This window comes from Acipenser ruthenus, chromosome 5, assembly GCF_902713425.1.
Source record: "Acipenser ruthenus chromosome 5, fAciRut3.2 maternal haplotype, whole genome shotgun sequence".
NCBI lineage: Eukaryota > Metazoa > Chordata > Actinopteri > Acipenseriformes > Acipenseridae > Acipenser > Acipenser ruthenus.
In genome coordinates, this window is record NC_081193.1 from 54,150,519 (window position 1) to 54,169,124 (window position 18,606).

Here is an 18,606-nt window from a genome sequence, read left to right on the forward strand (position 1 = left end):
CTGATTACTAAATTATTGAATTTACAACCATGGCAGGGTATATGTATGTTACTGGCATGTAAAGGTATATTCATTGCCAGATTTATAATGCACTGTGGCCATCATGCATTATTTGGAGCTTGCATGTTTAGCTTATGGTATCAGATAGGAGAGTTTCACTGGTTGCAAGATTTATTCTACTGCATTCAAAAGAGACTGTCATGTCAAAACAATACCATTTATTAGGAGTATTAGCTCTGCAGTGCGCCAAATTTGATTGTATATGCAACCAAAAAAGTTGTTTGTGCGACTCATCAATTTTGTTTTAGGTGCACATATGCAACCAATGCTTTCACAACCTCAAAAACGGATAAGAAATAAAAAATTGTCAGCTACAAATATAAACTCATCTGAAAAACAAAACAAGGTTTTCTGGATGCGTTCTAACTTGCACAAGTGTTTTTATCACAGTGTGTCTGTGGGATTATAGTCCATTGTATCATTATTTATATTGCTAGCAAAGCTCTAAAAAACTGCATATCCCATACATACCGCTACTGTTACAGGTAAATGTGTGCAACAAAGTGCACTTTGATAGTTAATTACTTGTGGTTTGCAAGACATGTAAGTTGTAAGGACCATAAGAACCCCAAAATATTGAATAAAACCAAGATCGACTACCATATATTTTATGTACAGTATTGGCAGATGTAAAAGTGATGATTCCTGGACATCTGTCCTGGTAACTGCATTCTAAATAAATAAATAAATGTGTAATAATAATAATAATAATAATAATTACAAACATGCACCTATCAGACTGATGCAATGTTAACGGCAGCAATTAACGCAAACAGCATCAGTGGGCAAGCCCACACAGGTGATTTGATTATTGATGGTGTAAAGTGCCCCAGTCTCTGTACTTGAATAAGCAGATTTTATTATAATGATCTCCATGAGCAAGGCATGTGGCTAAAAGTGTTGAACTCGATTTTTAATAGATACTTTGTTGTTCTAAGATTGTGTAGTTTTTGCAGATTAGTTTTTATTGTATGCTAATATTTAATATACCTTTGGGAAAAAAGTAAGCTCAGAGCCCTGCACTGAGGGATGCACACTAGCAGGATATGACCATACCTACTGTGCAATCAAAACGTTCTAGGAGATCATACTAAGAATGGCCAAAAGACCTAGGGGGTCATGTATCAAGCGTTTGCGACGGCATTAAGGCTATAGCGCCAAGGTTACGCCGGCCTTAAAATGCTACCATATGTATCATGACACTTTTGGCAAGTTAAGGCCGTGCTAGCACCGCCAAGATGCGCTCCACCGTGCAATGCGCTCCGCCACTCATTAGCCATGCACTTTAAGGCATGTCAAGTCTTAATTATATGCATGGGAAAATTGCAAGTGGTATTAAAATGAGATTTATGAAGCAGCAGAACAGCAGCGCCGGCCCTACAAGGCTCCACAAATAAGAACGATTGGGCGCAGCTGATAGGAAAGAGCATTATGTTAGCAGTCCTATAGGGGCCCGGAAAATTCACTGTATTTTTAAAAGAAATTCACGAATGACAACAAAAATAATAATAATTTCACGGAGTGTCACAAAACCAACATTTTATTTAAAAAAAATAATAATAAAATTCTATTTACATTTTTCCGTGAAATTTGTGATGATATGCATTTTCAGGGGCATTTCTTATGACGGAGAGTACAGGTTCCTAATCTTCCTGAACAACCAAGGAACAGAGGGAGTACTGAGAAGAGGGGAGAGTATTTAGGGTCTGCATTACCCTTTTTGATCGCCCTGAGGATTAAATTATTGCTCCATACCAGCTATTTCATTATGTACAATTGTTTGTATTAGTCATATAATAATAACATAATATAAAGTCAAGACACTTAGTCAACATGGGTCATTGCTTCTCCAAATGACCTACCTATTGTTCAACTGAGGTGGCCCATTTGGAGGGGAGGTGCTATTTTTCAGATTAGTCTGTTAACCCTTTTGCTGCCTAAGCAGAATGACCATATATAGGCATGAATATGACCACTTTGTGTTTTTAGCGCTTGTAGTTTGGCAACCTTAAATCAGAAATTAAAACCCAATGTATCTACAGAAAGGCATTAAGTAGCTGTTTCCAATGATATGATGTATTTTGTTGTGGAATGTATTATATTTATTTCATATAAGCAACGCCTCCCAAAATTTTTTTGAAAAATGTATAAGTAATATTTTTAAAAAACACCAATTTCATTTCTTGTATAGAATTTTTTTCCCCCCCAAGGATTTCAAATCTGAAATCAGAAATGAAATATCTTGTACAGTTGCAGAAATACACAAGGTTTTACGATGCATGGTATTTTACAAAAAACAGCCTCTGAAATGGCAAACACAGCTCCAAGACTTTCCAAAAACTGAGACTGGAAACAGTATTACTCGGTGACAAAAGTATATTTATTTGAGTATAGAGGTCACAAAAATAAAGAAATCCCACACAAGATGTTGAGTATTTCCTTTTTTTTTTTTTTATTAAAGAAGCAACTTACAACTTGACAAAACTTTGATAGCAAGATGTTTATTTTCAGAAGTAGATCACACACAGAAACAAAGTAAACTAATAATTATAATAAAATAAATACCTTAATAATAATAAAAATAACTACTACTGCTTAATTACTCTCCATCCTTTCACTCACACGCACACATAGAAAGCAAAAGTAAACTAATAATAAGAATAATAAAATACATAGCGTAATAACTACAGCTAAATAATGACTCCATCCTTTCACACACAGAAACAAAGAAAACATAGAAAAAGTAAATAAATAATAATAATAATAATAAAGTACATAGCTTATAATAATAAAAATGACTCGACAGCTAGTTAGGCATCAGATGCATGTATTTAGTTTTGACTCCATCCATCTCCTGAGGAGAAATATTTTCAGAAAAGGACAAAAATAAATACGTATATAATTAAAAATAACAATAATAAAAATACGCGATCAGATGCTGGTACAGTAGTTACTCTTGTCTGTCTGTCTGAAGTTATCTCCTGCCTTGCACGAACACAGAGAAACAAAAAAATAATTCCAAAAGGTTTTTTTTGTTTTTTTTTTTTAAAGTGGATATAAAGTTAAGATATAAAATTTAAAATATTTTATGTTTTGGTAAACAGTAGCTGAAAAGAAAGAAAATTGGGAACAATTTATTTTGTTTATGTAAAAATATTAAACTGTAGATGTTTAATAGCAAATAGTACTTATTTTTGAAAAATGGTGTGGGTTTTATATATATGTGTGCCTACATTTTTAAAATTTGAGTGCACATGTGCCCTGAGTGGTAGGAATGCTTTTGCCTTTAAGGCACCAGAAAATTGGAAGTTTGTATCAAGCTTAGATCTATTCAAAAGTACTGGTGCCATTAAACTGAGGACAACTTGTACTGTGTACTATGTAGTAAGATGTTAAATGTTTATAAGGGTTCCATGGCTACCTCTAATCATATTCAAGGGCTTTCTCAAGCACTTTTTTGTTGTCCGAGGTCCATGGGCATCCAGATGGAGGACAAAACAGTTTGTCTGTTTTGAATGCTTGTGAAGGGATGCTAAAAGTTCACTTCTTTTTCTCTGGAGTAGCAAAGTAACATATTTGTATCTGCCTATATAGAATGTTCAGTGTGTTAAATGCTTTACATTTTTTGTCGGTGACGTTACTTTCTTATTTATTATATTCCTATTAGTAATATTTTATTATTGTGTCTGCACCCATGGATATTTGACTAATTATTATTATTATTATTATTATTATTATTATTATTATTATTATTATTATTATTATTATTTATTTCTTAGCAGATGACCTTTTCCAGGACGACTTACAATTGTTACATGATATCACATTATTTTTACATACAATTACCCATTTATGCAGTTGGGTTTTTACTGGAGCAATCTAGGTAAAGTACCTTGCTCAAGGGTACAGCAGCAGTGTCTCCCACCTTGGATTGAACCCACGACCCTCCGGTCAAGAGTCCAGAGCCCTAACCACTACTCCACACTGCTGCCCCTATGTTTAATACCAGCATATTTAACCTTTGGACAGTCTCTGAGCAAGAAGCCAGTATAAAATTACCACTGGACTGCACCATTGAAAATGTTTAACAAAATAATATTGCGTTTTGTCCATAATGGTTGAGCAGGTAGCTTCATATTCTTCTGAAAACAAGTGCTGTTTTCTGCTCCGCTCCAATCCAGATGAGGAAGAAATATAAGCCAGTTATATTTGTTTGTGTTTGTATTTCAGAAAGTGAATCGTAGGCTTCATCTGTCAAAGAGCAAACACACCAAGTTCAACGAGTCTGGGCAGCTTTGTGTGTTTTACCTGGCATCCTCCATATGGAGTCTCTACATACTCATTACGGTAAGGGAGTGTGTGTGTGTGTGTGTGTGTGTGTGTGTAAGGGCTAGCTGGCACTATGGGTTATTGTACAATCATTTTACCTCTAAAGGCCTGGGTGAAGTGAGTTTGGAAGTTTCAAGGATATGTTCAGAACATCTGCTAAAAGGTCACCAGTGCACAGAGAAAAAACTTGCATATTTGTTTTGCTTTTCCTACAAACTTAACCCCCTTTCTTTGTCTTCTTGTTGCACGTCTCTTGCAGGAGGGCTATCTCTCAAACCTGACCAGTCTCTGGGAAAACTATCCTCACATACACCTGAGGTAAGTCTGTCAAAACTTGATGGCGAACAGATTGTTCCACTGTCTAAAGTAGGACATTTGTAGAAATGTGTGGGAAAATGTACACATTTCTTGTATGGCCCTCCCTGTCTACCCTTTTTTTTATTAGAGACACTTGGTCATGGTTACAATAGAGGTGTATTAGTATAGCTTTGTGCCTGGTTGTAGAAAACATTTAAATACACAAACACAATTTTTTAAAAGTAATAGACATGAAAAATTAATTGATTAATTTGCCTTTTAGTATTATAAATCAGCCAATCCAAGAACCTGAACGATGAATATTCCAGTACAGTGTCTTCCTTCCTGTGCATTAAAACCAATCAACTGTCAAAGTGTACAATTAGCACAAACCATTTTTATAGAAAACTCTAAGAAACATTTATTGTTTTACCTTTGCTGTATCCTGTGTTGTACAATACATATCACAACAATCTGTATTTAAACTTAATCCCAATGGTTTTTATTTTGTTAGTCAATGTGTCAAGAGTGGTTTGCAGTGTGCAGGTGTAGAGGTGATGCAGTGCTCAAGACAATGACAAACAACAAAGTACTGGTGAAATGGTGGTTTATTTATAATCCAAAGTCTGATGACAACAGTAAAGAAATGGAGGGCTGGCAATTCACAGCGATGTGTATTGTCCAGTTCAATAAACAACGGGTTGCAGTCCCGAAATAATACACAGTTAAACGCAGACACGTCACAAGTCCAAAGTGAGTTCTGTAGTGCTCGTGGTCAAATAAAATTTTAATCTGTGAACAATAGTGCAGTGTTGTCCAGGTTTGTGCTGGCCTTAAGCGACAGCTCTGGATCGTGTTAGCTGTCTAATAAATAACAAGCAGTACAATTAGACGATACAAACAAACAAAACACTCACGGTTATTTTACTCTCCCTTCAGCGGTTCTCTTAACCATAAACAAAGGAACGGATCACCTAGCCACGTCCCCTATTTGTACCTTCAGTCATGCCCCCTTGGTTAGCAAGTTCAGCCGTTTCTCTTCCAATCCGCGGTTGCCACATCACTTTCCCTCTGGGGTAATGTACCGCAGCTGTGCCCCCTTTCTAGATGGCCAACTTCCACCTAACCCTGGGAATTAATTGTCAGGCCATCCAATCCAGGGCACTCTGTTCCCTTTATACAATGTCCTCACAGGTCGGGAGAGAGATTTATCACCAAGAGTCATTCTGTCTCTGTCACATATCCCTCTGCTCAGAGTGGAGCGGAAGGAACACTCGACTGAACCTGCTTTTCCCATTACTCACCCCTCCCGGGAAATATATCCGCATTTTGATGGTCTTTCCCTGCACAGTGAATCATGTGATACCTGAAGGGCTGCAATGCCAGATACCACTGTTATCCGGGCATTGCTGTCTTTCATTGTGCTTAACCACTTGAGTGGGGCGTGGTCTGTGCTGAAATCGATCGAATGAATGTCCCAGCCGGTAGTATCGTAAAGAGTGAGTAGCCCATTTAATGGCCAAACACTCCTTTTTGACTACGGAGTAGTTTCGCTCCCGAGGGAGCATCTTTTTACTGAGGTACATGATGGGGTGTTCTACTCAGTCTACCGTTTGGGACAAAACCGTACCCAGACCAACATCCGAAGCGTCGGTGTGAAGGATGAATCTGTTAGTGAAATCTGGTGTGATGAGAGTGGGGGCATGGCAAAGTCAGTAGTATCAAACACCCCCTGACATTCTCCTGACCACTTAATCAAATTTGGAGCTCTCTTTTTGGTGAGGTCAACTAAGGGATTGACCTCTGTGGCATACTCAGGGATGAATCTTTGGTAATAACCAGCCAACCCCAGTAGAGACCTCACCTGAGCCTTGGTTTTGGGGATTGCCACGCCCACCAAAGCCTGGACTTCGGTGGCAATGGGTTTCACCCGACGATTTCCCATCATAAATCCCAAATATTGAGTTTCTGTTTTGGCAAACGTACATTTCCTCAAGTTGGCTGTCAGCCAGGCTACCCTTAGAGACTGAAGGACGGCTGTAATCCTAGCCAAATGCTCTCGCCAGGTGGAGCTGTAAATCATCACATCATCAATATACGCTGCCACATACTCACGATGTAGGTGTAAGACCTGGTCCATCAGTCTCTGAAAGGCAGCGGACACACCATGTAGCCCACACGGCATGGTTATGAAATGGAACAGACCATCAGGGGTAGAAAATGCAGTTTTCTTTCTAGAGCTGCGGGTTGATCGGATCTGCCAGTATCCCTTCATCAGGTCCAGAGTGGAGATAAACCTAGCTGTTCCCAGTCTATCGAGAAGCTTGTCAACCCGAGGCATGGGCTACGCATCGAACTTGGCAATAGCATTTACCTGACGGAAATCTATGCAGGCGTGCTTGGTAGCATCCTTTTTGGCGACTGTCACAATTGGACTGCACCACTCCTGGAAGGTTCAATCACCCCAAGTTCAAGCATCGCCCTTACCTCTTTGCTAATGCCACTTCGTTGACTTTCTGGGATCCAGTAAGGTCTCTCTTGCACAGTGATACCTGGAAGAGTGATAATAGCATATTCAACAAGGTTAGTTCTTCCGTCTAAGTCAGAAAAAACATAATTGAACTCCTCAATTAACTTCTTCAGCTTTCTTTGCTGATCTGGAAGTAACTGTTCCCCCATTGAAATGTTTCTGGTGCTAGGAGCCTCTAGACAGGGGCCTAAATCGTCACCTGTGACTATAAATAAGGCCTCCTTTGCCTGCCAGGGCTTTGATAAATTTCCTGTTCATTACGGCAATCATAATTGACCTTTCCTATATCCCGAATCACCTCATATGGCCCCTGCCATTTGGCACACAGTTTTGATTCCAATGAGGGAAGAAGCAGCATTGACTTTGTCTCCTGGTCGAAAAGTTTGAATTTGTGCGTTTTTATTGTAATGCTGCTGTTGCTGGTGCTGAGCCGATATGAGGTTGTTCTGGGCCAAACGACCGACGAAATCCAGGCGATCTCGAAGCAGGAGCACATGCTGCACTACGTTTTTGGACGAGCCTTTGTGCTCTTCCCAGCCCTCTCAACAGATCGAGGATGCCGCGAGGCTGTCGGCCGTACAAGAGCTTGAAGGGGGAGAACCTTGTCAAACTCTGCGGCACCTGTCTTACTGCAAAAAGGAGGTAGGGGAGAAGCGTTGCCCAATGTTTTTGCTATTGGCTCACAAATCATCTCAACATCTGCTTTAAGGTCTGATTTTAAAGCGCTCCACCAAACCATCTGTCTGTGGATGATAAACAGATGTCCTGATGGGACATATTTGTAATATTTTGTAAACTTGCTGTAACGTGTTAGACAGGAATTTGTTTCATTACACTATGTAACACAATTTTTGTTCCTGGGTAGTAAGTGTTATTTCCTAATTGCTTATGCCTCAAAAGTATAGAAAATGGCTGCTATTCCCCACAAACTTTGCTTTTGTGACCAGGACAATGATATTTTGAAATTTACCTATTTCCAATGAGAAAACGGGCGAATTTGTGTCTTTTTGTTCACATAAAGTCAGAAAAAAACAACATATGAATCCAAATTAACATGTATTTATACTAAAGTAATACAAAAATGACTACAAAAGATTTAGAAGCGAGTAGTTTTTCGAGATTTACAATTATACTGTAAATCACTTTCACGAATCAGCCCCCAAATGTAGTCTCCCATCATGTTCTCGTTATACTGTCCTTGGTAGCGGCATTCAAAGTCCAGTATATCCTGGTGGAAGCGCTCGCCTTACTCCTCCGAGTACGCTCCCATGTTCTCCTTGAATTTATCAAGATGAGCATCAAGGATATGGAGTTTGAGGGACATCCTACAGCCCATTGTGCCATAGTTCTTCACCAGAGTCTCAACCAGCTCCACATAGTTTTCGGCCTTGTGATTGCCCAGGAAGTCCTGAACCACTGCGACAAAGCTGTTCCAAGCCACTTTCTCCTTACTAGTGAGCTTCTTGGGGAATTCATTGCACTCCAGGATCTTCTTTATCTGTGGTCCGACGAAGACACCGTCTTTGACCTTTGCCTCAGACAGCTTAGGGAAGAAGTAGCAGTTGCTTGAGTGGTCAGTGGGTTCCCGCCAAATTCTTGGGATAGCGAACTTCATGGCTCTCTTTTCCCCTCTGTACCATCCTACAAAAATACATTTATTTCACCCATGACTAATGTGTAAGAGATTCTCACAACATTTTTCATATATGATATATTTTTCAATAACATTGAAAATTGTAAAACATTTTAAAATTAAAAACTTTTACAATTTTAAAAATTAACAAATTTTATAACATAAAATTCCGAGCAACAGTTGTCCATCTTACCTTCCAGAGTTTTTTTGCAGTGCTCGCAGGTGAAATGAGGTGCCCAGGGTTTGTCTTGATCCCCGACAGGCATGCCGAAATATGCCTTGTAGGCCTCACACATCTTAGCAGATGCTTCCACGGAGTACTTTTTCGCTCTTGTCTTGATAAATTGGCCGCAGACATAGCAAAATGCGTCTGCCGGATGCTAGCAGCATCTTGATGCCATCTCAGAAAAATGCAGATATGTATCCACTTAGGCAGCTGGAACTAAACTGAACTGGTGGGCTTAAGGCCCCTGTATTTATACTACTATTTATATTACTGGAAAGTTCTAGAAGTTACTCCAAGTTTACTCAGCACTTAATCTATCTAGAATGTTCTGGAAAATAGGTACATTTCAAAATATCACTGTCCTGGTCACAAAAGCAAAGTTTGTGAAGAATAATAGCCATTTTCTATACTTTTGAGGCATAAGCAATTAGGAAATAACACTTACGACCCAGGAACCAAAAAAAAAAAAAATTTGTTACACGGTGATCAGTCAGTATGTCTTTAGGGATCCCTACTCTCGACACAATCTGCACTGGTTGTTTGGCTATTGCAGCTACACTAGTGGACCTGCTTCTGGGTATCACGTTGCATAATCTACCACCACTAATATATCCGTATACCCGGAATCAGAAGGTAGCAAAGGGCCCACTATGTCCATTGCAATGCACTCAAAGGGAGTGGAAATAATTGGCAATGGGACCAAATGGGCGGGGCACACTTGACCCGGTGCTACTCTCTGGCAGTCTGGGCATGTGGCTACATATTTCTGCACTTTATTATGAAGCCCAACCCAATAAAATCAACGCAATATACGTCCCCTTGTTCTGTCAGCTCCAAGGTGCCCCGCAGAAGGGATATCATGAGCCAGCCTCATGACCTCGAGCCGACAAGACAAAGGAACCATCAATTGTGTTACAGGCTGTCCTGTGCCCGTGGCAAGCTTTACACTATATAATAATTGTCCCTTGATAATGAAGTGCGGGTATACTAGCGCCCCAGCGTCGTCAACATCCTTACCTTCAATAGACCGGACCTGTTCCCAAGCGTGCACCAGTATGGGGTTGTTGCTTTGGCCCCACACTATGTCCGTGCTTGAGGCCCACATGTCTGGTATATTGAGAGGGGCTGGAGTAGCCTCTGCCCTGGATGGCCCAGTAACCTCGCCCTCTCGGTCACACTGTGTGTGTACCAACTCCCTTTGATTGGCGTTTGTTACCATCAGAGCATTCTCCCACCAGACCCCAGCCTCATCTCATTGATATCCATATAATTTTCATTTTTCTCTCTTTCTTTGTTTTTCTCGGATGAAAAGTGGGGGAACATTTCATCTTGTAAGGGGAATAATATCACCAGTCGTTTCCCTTTTTCTGCCACTTTTATGTGTGTGGCTGAGACTTGCTGGGTATGGTAGCCTTTCCGCCACTACTAATAGGTGATGTTTGACTCATCCCACCGGTAAGTATACATTTAGCATGGGGTATGCCTTTGTGTCGCCTTGGATACAGGAGAGTGCCACCTGATCTTGTGGCTGCCACGACACACCACCCAAGAGCACTGTCCGAATTAAGGTCTGCTCACACCCTGTGTCCACTAATACGTGGGTTTTCACTTTCCCTAAAACCACATCAACAATACAAGGCCCCTCCTGACCATTTCCCCTTTGCTTACCCGCTTCTGATTCCAAAAGACATGCTGCCACGTCACATACCATCACCGATGGGCATAACCAGGCACTGTGTCCGGGCTGTTGGCACCTAAAACAGCCATGAGGGGCAGAGAGAGCAGAGGTTAAGTATCTGTCCCGTTACTGGTATGGCAGTGGGACAGGTGCAGCAAATCTACCCCAGCTGGGGGCCAACCTTGGTCTCCATGGTAGGGAGGTAAGTTTGCCCATTGAGGTCGGCAGTCTTGGAGATCTCGATCCAGGTCTGGGAGGTGGTGGTACTGGGAGTGGTGGCGTTGAGAGAGGAGGTGGTGCTCGGCTGCTCTGTTGGGCTGGAGCGGTGAGTAGGCCGGTCTTGGCGGAGATCAGGGAGTCATTGAAATCTTCCGCCAGTTTCACTGCCTCTTCCAGGGTGTCGGGATTGTGGCACCATATCCAAGCTTGGGTTTCGGCGCCGACCACATGGCAGAACTGCTCGGTTTACGATCGCTTCACCCATCTGTGGCCCCGTCTTCTGACTGGGGTTGAGCCAGTGTACCATGTGATCACACAATCGTTGGGCAACCACCCTGGGGCGTGTCTCTGGCGACCGCTGGTACTCCTTGAACCGTACCCGGTGGGTTTCCCCTGTGATCTTCATGCGGCGGAGAATGGCTTGCTTCACTAGGTCCTACTGGGTAACTTCGTCGTCCGGCATGGCCTGGTAGGCTGTCTGGGCTTCCCCGACTTAGGCAGGACCCTACCTGGCTGGCCCAGAACTCCTTTGGCCATACTGCAGTCATAGCCAGCCACTCAAAAGCGACCAAGTACGCTTCCAGCTGTCATTTTCTGTGCCCGCACCTTTGGGGCCGTCATCACGGGTCCCATTGGTGCATGGGGCAACATTGCAAAACCAACCTTCTCAATTAGAGCCGTGTACCTCTCCTCTCCTTTCTCTGTCTTTCTTCAACCTCCCGTCTGCCATCCAGCACCTCCAGCAGCGCCGATAGTGTAGTGTGATCCATCCCGTTTTCTGACACCACATGTGGCAAAGTGGTTTGCAGTGCACAGGTGTAGAAGTGATGCAGTGCTCAAGACAATGATAAACAACAAAGTACTGGTGAAATGGTGCTTTTATTTATAATCCAAAGTCTGAAGACAACAGTAAATAAATGGAGGACTGGCAAGCAATGTGTATTGCACAGTTCGATAAACAATGGGTTGCAGTCCCGAAATAAACATAGTTAAATACACACACAAAACATAGACACCTTCACAAGTCCAAAGCGAGTGCTGTAGTGCTCGTGGTGAAATACAATTTTAATCCGTGAACAGTGGTGCAGTGTGGTCCGGGTTTGTGCTGGCCTTAAGCGACAGCTCTGGATCGTGTTAGCTGTCTAATAAATAACTAGCAGTACACTTAGACGATACAAACAAACAACACTCACAGTTATTTTATACTCGTCCTTCAGCAGTTCTCTTAACAAAGACAAAGGAATAGATCACCTAGCCACGTCCCCTATTTGTACCTTCAGTCACATCCCCTTGGTTAGTGAGGTCAGTTGTTTCTCCTCCGATCCGCGGTTGTCACATTGCTTTCCGTCTGGGGCGATGACTTAACCCTTTGCGGTCCATTGTCAGACTGGGTCCGACATTGCAATTATTCCTCACAGGTCCTTTGTCGGACTGGGTCCGACATCATTATAGCAACGCAATAAACGGGTGTCTAGTCGTTTTTTCTCCGGAAAAAGCCGAGAAAACCATTCAATTGCCGAGTGGGAGCGACAGGAGCCGAGACAAGTTGAAAAAAAAAAAAAAAAGGCGTATCTCATGAATAGTCATACATGGTATCAGGTATCAGATAACGGGGGCGGTCGTAAGTAAACAAGTTGGCTGACTGAATCAGCGCACAGAAAACACGGACATTTGCAGAGCTTTTTTGAGATGTTATAGTAATAAAATAATGACTTGGGTCGCATTATTGAGGAGTTTGGTGATAAAACGAGTGATCCGGAGATGATCGATCGGTATGTACTATTATTATTATTATTATTATTATTATTATTATTATTATTATTTATTTCTTACATAGGTGAACGCTATAGCAAACGAAAGGGTGGGGCGGGGCTGGAGATGCCTAGTGAGTGCTTTGTTGATATGCAGGGCCATTTAGACTGTGAAAAAAATACTTTTAAACAGCGCGTCTAAAATTAACTGCACGTGTGAAAATTAATTAGACCTGGCGTGCCTGACGCGCAATTAATAAATGGACCGCAAAGGGTTAATGTACTGCAGCTGTGCCCCCTTTCTAGATGGCTGACTTCCACCTAACCCTGGGAATGAATCATCTGGCCATCCAGTCCAGTCCTGTTCCCTTTACACCACGTCCTCACAGGTTGGGAGAGAGATTTATCACCAAGAATCATTCTGTCTCTGTCAGTCACACATTATGGGTCATGAATCGCCTGGGGAATACATTTGTCCGCGTTTACTCTAAAATGTTTGCCAGGTGAAAGAGAATGTCTCTTCTAAACAGTCTTGTGTATCAAGATTATGCTTTCTTCTGCAACAATGGTGGAGCTCATATAATCTTTGTTGCAGGAGGGAGCACAATCTAGATACACTCGTTCTCCTGGTGAACACTCCTAAGGAAAAATTGAGAAACAGATTCCCCAGGTGGTCTATGACTTTTTGTGTGTTTAAAAATACATCCAAAAAATGACTGTGATATGGACAACACAGGATACCGTGGCAGAGTAATGTGTGCAGGGTATTCTGTAACAGTTTAACATGGGGTGTGCATATTAACTTGTAATGTGTGAAACACCAGTGAATGAATAAGTGTAATCTGAAAAGGACTGAAACACAAACTGTCTCTGTTTCTAGGTTTCAGGTGAAGTTTTTCTATCTCTGTCAGCTGGCCTACTGGCTCCACGCGCTACCTGAGCTCTACTTCCAGAAAGTAAGGAAGGTGGGTGAACTGAAGTCAAGTGTGTGTGTGTGTGTGTGTGTTTTCAATCACTATTCTGTGCTGCTTTGGGCACCCCTCCAAATCCAGAAGTGGTCAGCATTCTAACAGTAAACTACAGCCCCAAACCTATACATCTGTCTGTGAGCAGAGCGCTGGGAGTCCTAGGGGCCACAAAGACTATGCTAACAGTGTAACCTAGGACAAGTACAGTAAATTAGTACAAACCACTGCAGAGAATTCAGGAATTGCTTTAAATAGAATAAAAAAGGGAACAGCACTCAACACCATGAACGCACACAGTTAAGAGCTCAATAAGACTAGGCTGTTTTCTGTCAAACAACGGCAGAAATCAACTGGCTGGAATAAAGTCCACATACTGTGTTCTGTTAATGTCTCTTTTTAACACAGAATGTAATTCGAGTGATGTACAAAAACAAACTTCAATGTAGCTTTATACCTTGAAGGACACAAATATCCTCAGAGACATGGGTACAGTGAATACACCCCTATTATATGTCTGTCTGTCACATTTAATCCCGCCTCGCACCAGATGCATGGAGAGCGACATGAGTGAGCAATAAATGATAGAATATAGTGCTATCGGTCCAAACCGTCACATTGCCTGCTGCGCAATGTTATTACTTTTTTTGCTTTGTAAGTGACCAGTCCGGAACTGTGTTAGTTATTGTTGCGTTTTGATGTGACACCTCATATAAAGCAAATTTGCTCACCGCACACTGTGAGGAGGGCTTTACTCTTCTAACTGTAGATTGAAAATAGCTAGACTTGCTACTTTATTTATTTATTTATTTATTTATTTATTTATTTATTTGGCCAGATACTAATTTTACCTTTTCCCCCCCAATCTCTTTATTTTTCAATTCAAACAGAGAAAAAAAATAAAATAAAAAAAAGACTTTTTATGCCATTGAAAAACGTCTCATTTAGCAAAACCCCTTTATAAACATGCAACAAAACCACGGTTACTAACATTCTAATTGAAATAACGTTTGGTCACAGCAGAGCTATACATTGTAAAGAAAGATTCTACACAAAATTGTCTCAAGTAGACCGTAGAAAACGCAGCATATAAAAGTGTATTACACAGACTTTTATAGCATAAATTTACAAGTAAAAATAATATGTACAGGTCAAAACATTAGATAGTTGAACAGAACTAACTTGCACTTATTATTCGGAGTCTGAGCTCCCTCTCCTGCTTCAGCACAGCCGGACTCAGAGTCACTGGAAGGCAAGGTAGACGGGCCCGCTTCATCCTGCCATGGAGACTTTAGCCGTCGGTCAGGGTATTGTGCACAATGTTGATTTAAATGTTTTTCGCTTGCGCCCCATTTTCAAATCAAACTTGTAATTGTCACCGTATACCTAAAGCAAAAGCTTACGTACACCTTAACCCGCTAATTTCAAAGTAGATGCTTTGAATGACAGGCGCTGTAGCTGGCAAATGAAAGTGCACAGTCAGTGTAGGTCTTGGATGATTGACAGTCAGTTAAACAAATGAGAGCATTCTAGTACTGCTTCAGTCAATGAGATCTGGCAGAACAGGGTGAAACTACCGTACTAATGGACCACTGAGATGACTGACAGCGACCCCCAGCCATTCAGAGCGGAACGGAGACGGGACAGACAGCAAGTATAAAAACTACACAAATTGGAGAGGATTTCTAAATGATTATTTTTGGCAAGAAAATAAATAGCGAGTGGTTTTACCGACATTTATCGTATATAAATGTATTTCAGTCAAACTCAGTCAAATATTTTGGGGGAATTCGATGTTTAACAAGCTTTACCGATTTTAATATCGAAAAGTAGCAAGACTAAAAATAGCTTATAAAATGTTTACTTATTGTTGGTGTACTACATTTGGACTGCAGTCATACATGTGTTATTGAAAGATTAACATGGTTTTGTTTTTGTTTGTCAGGAGGAGACTCCACGGCAGCTCCTGTACATCTCTTTCTACCTGCTGCACATCGGAGCCGCATACCTGCTCAAGTGAGTGCTGCCTAAGAATACGAGACCTAAAGTATGACACATGTATGGATTAGTTAACATATGATTTGCTTTGACAGACAAATGATATGCTTGGGTGGTCCATGTTTTCTATAAGCAGTAATTTGATTTCTGTTGAGCTAATATTATTCATTTAAAATGTAAATTGTCCTTTTAGTTGCATGCACAGTGGGGTTAATTGCCTTGGCTACAACGTGTTCATTATCAATGTATACATTTTCTCTGCAGTCTGACTCGACTAGGCCTGGTGCTCCTGTTCCTACAATACCTATCTGAGCTTGGCTTTCACATTGCCAGACTCGTCTACTTCACAGACGAGAGCCATAACAAGCTGTGAGTACTTCTTTCTTTATCTACAATGCTAAGCAAAAAATTAGAAAGTACTACCATAAAACTGTCATTTGGGAACTGGTCCAACATGGGAAGCCAGGAATGCAGTGATTCGATTTGACAAGTTGGCAAGACTTTTTTTTAATTGTTATGATGGGATTTGACCATTCATCGTTTTTATTATATCCTCTAATTCCTCATAGGCTCATGGTCATTGCTTTTTAAGACTAATGAAACAGCTTGCAAAACGTTTAAAAGGGCTGTCCCACACATAACTGATGAATTTGTTATACAAATGACATCCATGTTGCCATATTCAAGACTGTGCAAGAAACTGCCTGACTCAAAAGTGGTAACTAAGTGGGTCATTTTGGAGAACAGCCCAAACTTCTTCAGGAATTACAGCCAGTAATCTTGGAGTAAGGTTTCCTACACCTGGCCCTACACCTTATTGCTGTGTGATGTGTTTTTCCATCCAACATTCAGATCTGTCCTAAAGCTGGGAGGCTTGTGACCCAACACTGTTTCCTTCTCTCTCGCACTGTAACGCTTTGTTTTGCTCATGATATGTGATGTAACATAGGACTGTGCTCAGTCTGTCTGTCTCATTGTCATACTCTTTCTCCGCAGGTTCAAGGTGTGGGCAGCCGGGTTTGTCTCGACGCGTTTGTTCACACTCACTCTGTCAGTGCTGGTGGTGGGGTTCGGTCTGGCTCGCGTAGAGAATCAAGGGCTGGACCTGGAGACTGGCAACTTTAACACCCTGCTGCTCAGGTACAGTTACAGAGGCATGGAATAGCAGGGATACCAACTAAGTCAGAAACAAGAAGCCCTTATAAAATCTTTGCAGTATTAAAACAACCATAATTCTATGACATATGAAATATATATACTGCTATAATCGCCTAGGGCAAAATGTGCCTCTTTACAGAACTGTCAGAAAATGATGCAAACACTTCCTTCATTTGTTTCATTCCTATAAATCCTTATCAAATATTAAGTTTCAAATTAATATTCTATTGATGATGATACAGGTTTCAGGGATGGAAATAACTCATTGCATAGCAGTTTCACCCATTCCATGTTTTAATATGTATTGTGTCTTACTAAACTCGTAGTAAAACTGGGAATGGTTCAAACTGCTATGCAGTGGGTGTTTTATTTCCATCCCTCACTTTTGTAGTGGGGATAACAAGTAAACACAGTTTACTGCACTGTTTACTTTTCTTTCTATACAGCTGAAGTAGGGCTTTTGTCTGAAATGTCCTGAAATAATGTTTTTAATCATTTAAACCTTAAAAAAAATAACTTTTGTACACTGCAGTTATACTTCATTTCATATATATATATATATAAAATGAATGAAAGGAGGTATATACACACAGTTGTAGTCAAAAGTCTACATACCCCAATGGAAATGTTAATTTCTCAGAAAAAAAAAAAAAAATTGTAGGAAATCTTTTGTCTCAATCTCTTTGTAAAACTCAAAAAAATGCTAATTCAAAAGTATTCATACCCTGACAAGGAAAATGAAATCAATAGCTAGTTAAGGCACCTTTAGCAATAATACCCTATTTTAAACAAATTTGTCAATGAGCTTTTGGCATTTTACACTTTCAAAATCACTTCAATGCAAAATTGTTCCAGTTCATTCAAATTCCGAGGACTTCTCTTGTGCACAGCCTTCTTCAAGTCATACCCAATATTCTCAATTGGGTTTAGATCGGGACTTTGACTAGGCCATTCCAGAACCTTGATTTTATTCTTCTTTAACCATTCTGAAGTCCAGTTATGCTTTAAACCAGGTTTTAGAGCGGAGGGTTTCAGATGATTGACCAATATCTTTTGTCATGCTATGGAATCCATTTTACCATGTATTGGAACTAAATTTCCTGTGCAATTAAAGTAAAAACAGCCCCATAGAAGGATATTTACAGCTCCATGCTTGACAGTAGGCATGGTGTTCTTTTCTTTATACACCTCACCAGACTTTCTCCAAATGTATATATAATATACAGTGCCTCTCAAAAGTATTCATCCCCTTGGACTTTTCCACATTTTATTGTGTTACAACATGGAATCAAAATGGATTTAATTTGCCACTGATCAACACAAAAATAGTCCATAATGTCAAAGTGAAAAATAAAATCTACAAATTGTTCTAAATTAATTACAAATACAAAACAGAAAATATTTGATTGCATAAGTATTCACCCCCTTGAGTCAATGTTTTGTAGAGGCACCTTTGGCAGCAATGAGTCTATTTGGATAAGTCTCTACCAGCTTTGCACATCTGGACACTGCAATTTTTGCCCATTCTGCTTTGCAAAATTGCTCAAGCTCCGTCAAGTTGGATGGGGACCTTTGGGGAACAGAAATGTTCAACTCTTTCCACATATTCTCAATTGGATTGAGGTCCGGGCTTTGACTGGGCCACTCCAGGACATTGACCTTTTTGTTTTTAAGACACTCCAGTGTGGCTTTGGCTGTATGTTTGGGGTCATTGTCCTGCTGGAAGATGAATCTTCTCCCAAGTCCCAGGTCTCATGCAGAC

General features: G+C 40.7%; 1 protein-coding gene across 2 annotated transcripts in view; it reads left to right on the forward strand.

The window, feature by feature from the left end:
* The window catches only part of tram2 (translocation associated membrane protein 2), a 60,591-nt gene that overhangs the window by 24,632 nt on the left and 17,353 nt on the right, over positions 1-18,606 (forward strand). The window contains exons 4-9 of one of the 2 annotated variants that reach the window (XM_034003082.3): positions 4,291-4,407; positions 4,649-4,707; positions 13,604-13,688; positions 15,634-15,704; positions 15,951-16,055; positions 16,683-16,826. In XM_034003082.3, the coding sequence (XP_033858973.1) occupies positions 4,291-4,407; positions 4,649-4,707; positions 13,604-13,688; positions 15,634-15,704; positions 15,951-16,055; positions 16,683-16,826 (581 nt within the window). The remainder of the gene's footprint in view (positions 1-4,290; positions 4,408-4,648; positions 4,708-13,603; positions 13,689-15,633; positions 15,705-15,950; positions 16,056-16,682; positions 16,827-18,606) is intronic. The other variant, XM_034003083.3, reaches the window with a different exon arrangement.